The sequence below is a fragment of the Hordeum vulgare genome, chromosome 4H, assembly GCF_904849725.1.
Source record: "Hordeum vulgare subsp. vulgare chromosome 4H, MorexV3_pseudomolecules_assembly, whole genome shotgun sequence".
Lineage (NCBI taxonomy): Eukaryota > Viridiplantae > Streptophyta > Magnoliopsida > Poales > Poaceae > Hordeum > Hordeum vulgare.
The window spans coordinates 566,555,293-566,561,822 of NC_058521.1; the positions used below are offsets into that span (position 1 = coordinate 566,555,293).

The following is a 6,530-nucleotide window of genomic DNA, read 5'->3' on the forward strand; positions in this document are numbered from 1 at the left end:
TTCTTGCTATTCGCATCCTCCATCACTACATCTTGGTCTGCTTCCCCTACCTCCATCTCATTAATCTCAGTGTCAGCTCGTGATTCACGACCTCCAGTGCGGCCTCCCCAGCGTCCTCCTCTTCTACCTCGACCACCCCCTGGTCCATGTCCTATACGCATAGTCCAGGTTGCCCTTAAATCTTTGAAGATGAATGCCGACGGAGGATGGGTACCATTGCCATGTTCCTTGAAAATATGTCCAAGCATCCCACAAACAACACACTAGTCTGGGAGTTTTTCATATTTAACCCTATAAATCTGGCGCCTACCATCTCGAATCAGTGAAACAAAGTTCTTCGGAGGCTTTGCGACGTTAATCCGGACCCACACACCGTGAAAATTGCCGGCAAAACCCTGAGATTGTGGCTCTGTGAACAGGACTTCACCAACCTTTGCAGCTAGGGATGGAACCAGATGAGCATATAGTGGAGGCACATCATGAATTTGAGCCCAAATCTCGATAGTATCAAGAGGAACTGTTGAGGGTTTTGCCAAACCATCATAGGGCTTGATTATAACTGCATCACCTCTGAAGTGCTAAGGCCCTTCTTGAGTAACTCGCTCCCAATCTCCTAGGCAGGAGAATTGCACCGTAAACAGATTGTCCTCCAGTGGCTTAAAAACCACTCCCAGAGCAAGATCCCATGCCGATCGCATGTTTCAAAAGAACCAGTACTGAGAGAAGGTTTTGGCAGAATTCACCCTAGCCAGCGCCATCCACCGAGCCGCCTCCATCGGCGCTTCCGTCTCGTCGAAGACCACATCGTCCAGATCCTCTTCCCGTAGACCCAATTCCTTCATCAGCAGTTGCACATCATTAATCTCAGATGGACCGGCCCTCGCCGATCCCGAAGCTTCGTCCGACGCCATCTTTGAAAACTCTAACCCGATAAAGAACAAGGTCGGGGCGTGGTGGTAAAACCCTAAACCTCAGCCTAGCACCGTCCGCACCTAGGAAGAGCGGCCACACAAGCACGCCCTAGCAGGGAATAGGTTGGTAGCGTGAACGGCGGAGGTAGGGAGCGATGGTTCTCACCTGCGGCGAAAATCGAGAGGAACAAAACCCTAACGTGAGGAAATCCTTTGTTGGAAGCTAGTAAGCCTTCTTTTAACTACTAGTTCTTGAAGGCCCAGTCCATCGAGGCCTGTCATCCGAGTAGGCCCAAGGGCTCCTATTAGACGCGAGAAGGAAACGACGGGAACCACCGAGACAGGCCCGTACCCCCGACCAGACACCACACCACCGCCCTCTCGCCGCCGCGCCTCCGACCCAAGCCACACCGCCCGCCGCCGTCGCAGGGAGCGGCCGCTCCGATGATGATGGCGGGGCCGTACCACCAGCCGACGACCCTGGAGGAGGTCCGCACGCTCTGGATCGGCGACCTCCAGTACTGGGCCGACGAGAACTACCTCTACGGCTGCTTCGCGCACACCGGCGAGGTAGGTTTCCATCCCACGAGCTATGTCGGCACCTCGCCAGGTCTCGGAGCTCGTGCCCGGCTCGGTGATTTGCCTCCGCTCTGGCTGTGCTGAAGGAGCGGTTGCTTCGTTATTTAGGTGAATTTGGGCGAACTGGCTGGTGGTATATCCTGGTTTTAGGGTTCCAAACTGGCCGTTTTGTTCTGGAACTGGCTGTAGCCATGATTCCGCGTGGCCAGACGCTTTGTCATACTAGAATTAGCAAATTTGTTTGAAGTAGTTGACATTCTGAATCGAAGCGGTTGCTGGAGCCTACTGTGCAGGTCAACTGATGTGCCGAGGTGATTGTTTGTTATGCCAAATGGGGAGGTAAATTTCTTAGTGAACAGCGTAGGTTTGTTGAACCTTGTCATCGCATAATAGTAGGTAGCTTGTTTTCATGGCTATGGTAACCTGTTCATCTTCACATCACTGGATTTTTTGTTTATGCCTTTATGGTATCTTCTACCAATGTGTTCTTCTTAGTTCAGAATTGCTATAAGGTCAATGCCCCAGTTTCTTTGTAAACCCTAGGTGTTTATTTGCAGCAAGCCAACACGATTCAGTTGAATGTTGTGTTTCAGTAAAAGTCTCAACAAAGTTTTGTACCTTGACATCCTGTAAGAATCAGTGCAGCAAGTGTTACATTGTCGGACTTGTGATCCATGCTGGTCCCCTTCTGGACTTCATTTAGAACAGAGCTGATGATATAATTTAGTAGTTTTTTTTGTGTGCATGCCATGTTTGCAACTCTATACTGTGTCATGCTGATTTCAGTGGAGTATATACGTCTGTTTTATTGCCAGCGTCGTTCTTCTACTGCTGAGCATTCAGGAGTACCTTTTGCACTCGTAGTACTAACAGGGCTGCGATTGTTTGGGAATGCAGGTGCAATCCGTAAAATTAATACGCAACAAATTATCTGGTCTTCCAGAGGGCTATGGATTCATTGAATTCATTTCACATGAAGCTGCTGAGAAAGTTCTACAGGCTTATAATGGCGCACAAATGCCTGGAACTGAGCTTACATTCAGATTGAACTGGGCATCGTTCAGTTCTGGTGAGAAGCGTCCAGATGCTGGACCTGACCATTCAATTTTTGTAGGAGACTTGGCACCTGATGTCACAGATTACTTACTACAAGAGACTTTCCGAGTGAACTATTCATCTGTTAGGGGGGCCAAGGTTGTCACAGATCCAAATACCGGGAGATCTAAAGGATATGGATTTGTAAAGTTTGCAGATGAAAATGAGAAGACCCGTGCAATGTCAGAGATGAATGGTGTTTATTGCTCAACAAGACCTATGCGGATAAGTGCTGCAATTCCTAAGAAATCATCTGGATCTCAGCTTCAATATGGAGCTGCTAAAGGTAATGATTATCTGTAACCTACTATTTGGCGTTCCAATTCAACACAGTACTACTTGATGTTGTCGATTATAATCAAATATGGTCATAAGGCACTTCGATTGACGCATGGGCTCATATGATTTGTCTCTTATTAGTGCTAATAAAACAAAGATCCGTCTGTAATGGGACACTGCAATGATTCATCAATATTGTAAGGCAACACAGCAACTATTACAAGTAGATCTTCATTAAAAGAGGTACTTCCATTGATATGTTTTAACTGTCTTTTTATGTTTAATATGTAGCCATGTACCCAGCAACAGCTTATGCAATTCCGCAGGCCCAAACAGTTCTACCAGATAGTGATCTTACAAACACTACTGTAAGAACCCTTATCATATTGATTGGTGTTTCCTCTGTTGGACTGTTTGTTATGTCATTTACATTGGAATTCGTCTGCAGATATTTATTGGTAACTTGGACCCAAATGTGACGGAAGAGGAGCTGAGGCAGATTTGCGTGCAGTTTGGGGAGCTTATATATGTAAAAATTCCAGTTGGTAAAGGATGTGGATTTGTACAATATGCATCTAGGTGAGTCTTTTAAGAAAAACAAATGATACTTGTTTTATTCGTTGAATATAATTTACAGAACAAAGCATGCATTTCTCAGTAGGCACTGCCCAAGGTGCAAGATTCGCAAATTGCCAATGTCTTGTGTGTGTGTGTGTTTCAATTTTTAGATTGCATTGCCGTCATAGGTGAAGCACAAAAAGGTGTGATTGTATCATCTGTAGTCTATTTTGTCTTTTGGTGCAATCATATGCAAATGTGGTGATAGAAAATAATATATCAAAGAAGAACCTTGAAAAGTATATACTCCCTCCGTTCTGTATTACTTGTCTTAGATTTGTCTAGATACGGTGTATCTAGATATTTACGTGTCTTTGTGAACTGAAAACTTAATCCTGTAGAATCTGGGAAAGATTTGTCCATATATACCAGCAGGAGAAAATACTGCATGCCTTATGTCGACTTGTTTCATTAGTACATTTTGCATGCAGACTATTAATCTCCATTTATAGCTCAGTAGGGAGGAGCAAAATTTATCTTTATTGTATGTGTATATATGCCTATTAAATGTTGTACAGTGGCTACTTCCTTCTAAAATTTTGACTCTTGGTTATTGTATTTTTTGGTGACTCCTCTTTGTGCTGGCATCTAATGTCTGAATGATGCAAGTATGATGTGTTTACCACTAAGATAATTGTTTCAGGGCATCAGCTGAGGAGGCTGTGCAGCGTCTTCATGGCACAGTGATTGGTCAACAGGTGGTTAGGCTTTCATGGGGCAGAAGTCCTGCCAATAAACAGGTATGTCAGATTTAAATGCTGGTGCATCAAACCTTCATTAAATTTCTAATTCATGAACCTGACATCCAGTAATCTCTCAAATCCATATTTTCTGAAATTCTCTAGAAGCAAGCTTGTTAATTTTGGGGTGTGCAGTGATGAGCATGCTAAAGAAGAACTTTCTTGATTATTAACTACTCCCTCTGTAAAGAAATATAAGAACGTTTAGATCACTAAAGAACGCTCTTATATTTCTTTACGGAGGAAGTATTAAATAGATGACGGACTGATCTGATTATATTGTTCTTGTTCCTAGTCTAACAAATGAAGCATTCAGTTTCGCCATAGAGATCTGGGGATCGAACCCAACGTAACCCCCTTTTCCTGTCAAAAATAGAATGAAGCATTCAGTTTATTTGATAATTGTTTCTTGTGTTTTTACCTGTTGCGATCTCTTCAAATTTAGGTTAATAATTACATGTTATATCTTCCACAATCATATGCAGGATCAATCAGCTGCCTGGGGTCAGCAGGCAGATCCTAATCAATGGAGTGCTTATTATAGCTATGGATATGATCCATATGGGTATCCTCAGGACCCATCATATGCATATGGTGCTTATGCAGGATATGCACAGTATCCCCAACAGGCAAGGCTTTCAGTCTACTTTGCACTCGTGATATTTCCAAGTGTTTTGTACTTGTGCATTCTGCAAGAAGCTGTGGATATGGACACCTGAAGCTTGCCATTTGATTTGTGTATTTGTGCGGCATGCCACCATAGAGAATGCAGATTCATGTTAATACTTGATACCAATTGTATGATTTGTTTCTACCGATAGAGAATTGCTTTTTATGAGCCATATAGTTCACTTCACCATATTAAATGGCTTTAAAAGAAGTTGTTCGGGTTGCAGAACGTATATATTTGACTTGTGGCCAGTACCTTTAAGGGATACAAGTGTGGAGACCCATTCTCATTTCTCTGGACACCCACTTAGTTTGCCTAATTGACGGTTCACTGCCAACATAATCGACAATTCTGTTTGTGCACATGGCTCTTGAATTAGTTGTGAAGCCAAGTTACTAGGATGGATTGGTGGGCCAAGCCACGTGCATCCCTATTCACCATCATCTTGTAACCAATCTCGTTTACCATGTGTATCTTGTACCTCGTTTATAATTCATACTCTTGTAACCAATCTCGTTTACCATGTGTATCTTGTACCTCGTTTATAATTCATACTCTTGTGGAATAGATATGATTTCTGATGCATGTCTTATGGTCTCAGGCTTCACTGCACCTGAACAATTTATCATGTGTATCTCGCCAATATAGCTGGCAACATATGTTCTTGCTTAGTTTTTTATGTCCTTTCTTTGTTCTGTAACCTAGCTGCATACATAGACTCACCTCAAGAATGTCTGTATTATTTCCTGAAAACAGCCCAAATCATCAATGTATTTTTTCTGTATTTGGCTTCCTCTTAACCTTCCTGCAATCTTTCCAGGTTGAGGGAGCAACCGACATGGCATCAGCAGCTGGTGGCCATGCCCCAGGCATGGAACAAAATGAGGTGTATGATCCAATGAGCTTACCTGATGTCGAGAAGTAAGTACAGTCTTCATCCAACTGCTGTTTTATACTGCTTATCTCTATCTATCTAAACGATGCACCTCTTCTTCCTTCCGATCTAGGCTGAACGCTTCATACATGGCGGTTCATGGTAGCGCGGTGCTAGGACGGCACCTGTGGTTGAAGACCTCACCATTGTCTCAGTCGGCTTGAGCAGGAGCAACCCGTCCATCTATCGCTCATCGTTGACTTCTTTCTGAAGATTTTGAGGGTCCCTCCGAGCAGTAACTACGGGATCGAGATTATGACAGGCAGCTTAGCTAGCTTCATGTATGTTGGGTCGCATGTACTGTGATTTAGGAAACCTCTTCTGTTAGCCCTGTCCTTGTTTATCCGAAGCAACAGGTTTATGCCAACGATGGTGCTGCCAAGTTTCTGTCATGTAATCACCGCAAAAAGGAACAAGTGTTGGGGTATTATGCAGCATAAGAATGCTTCTTTATCCTGATCTTGTGTGGCGCAGATAAAAATTTCTGGTGGGTGAAATTTTCTTTCTTCTTTCTGGTGCAGGATTTGAAGTTATCTTCTCTTGTGTCGTGGTGCTGTGCATAATTATGTGTCCGCAGTTTCTCCCTGTCAGGACCTGTTTTCGAATAATATGTTTATCCGAAATAACCCGTAATGTCATTTCAGCACAGAAATAAAGTCGAAACGGTAGACAATGGTTGAGTTAAGGTCGATCGTGAAAATGAT

At 43.6% G+C, this 6,530-nt stretch overlaps 1 protein-coding gene across 2 annotated transcripts; it reads left to right on the top strand.

The window, feature by feature from the left end:
* The first annotated feature begins 1,196 nt into the window (after positions 1–1,196).
* LOC123449576 (polyadenylate-binding protein RBP47B') lies at positions 1,197–6,323 on the top strand. 2 transcript variants are annotated; one of them, XM_045126850.1, is made up of 8 exons: positions 1,197–1,481; positions 2,388–2,871; positions 3,156–3,232; positions 3,313–3,443; positions 4,126–4,222; positions 4,708–4,851; positions 5,713–5,813; positions 5,900–6,323. In XM_045126850.1, exons 1-8 carry the CDS (start codon positions 1,356–1,358, stop codon positions 5,988–5,990), a joined length of 1,251 nt encoding a protein of 416 aa, XP_044982785.1. In that variant the 5' UTR covers positions 1,197–1,355; the 3' UTR covers positions 5,991–6,323. The 2 variants fall into 2 exon arrangements, with proteins under 2 accessions (XP_044982785.1, XP_044982786.1); XM_045126851.1 differs by lacking the exon at positions 1,197–1,481 and adding an exon at positions 1,667–1,829.
* The last annotated feature ends 207 nt before the right edge of the window (positions 6,324–6,530 follow it).

Coding starts and splice junctions, on each gene's coding strand:
- LOC123449576 (XM_045126850.1), top strand. CDS start 1,356: ATGATGATGGCGGGGCCGTACCACCAGCCGACGACCCTGGAGGAGGTC. Junction 1,482..2,387: donor GCTTCGCGCACACCGGCGAG/GTAGGTTTCCAT, acceptor TTGGGAATGCAG/GTGCAATCCGTAAAATTAAT. Junction 5,814..5,899: donor AGCTTACCTGATGTCGAGAA/GTAAGTACAGTC, acceptor CTTCCGATCTAG/GCTGAACGCTTCATACATGG.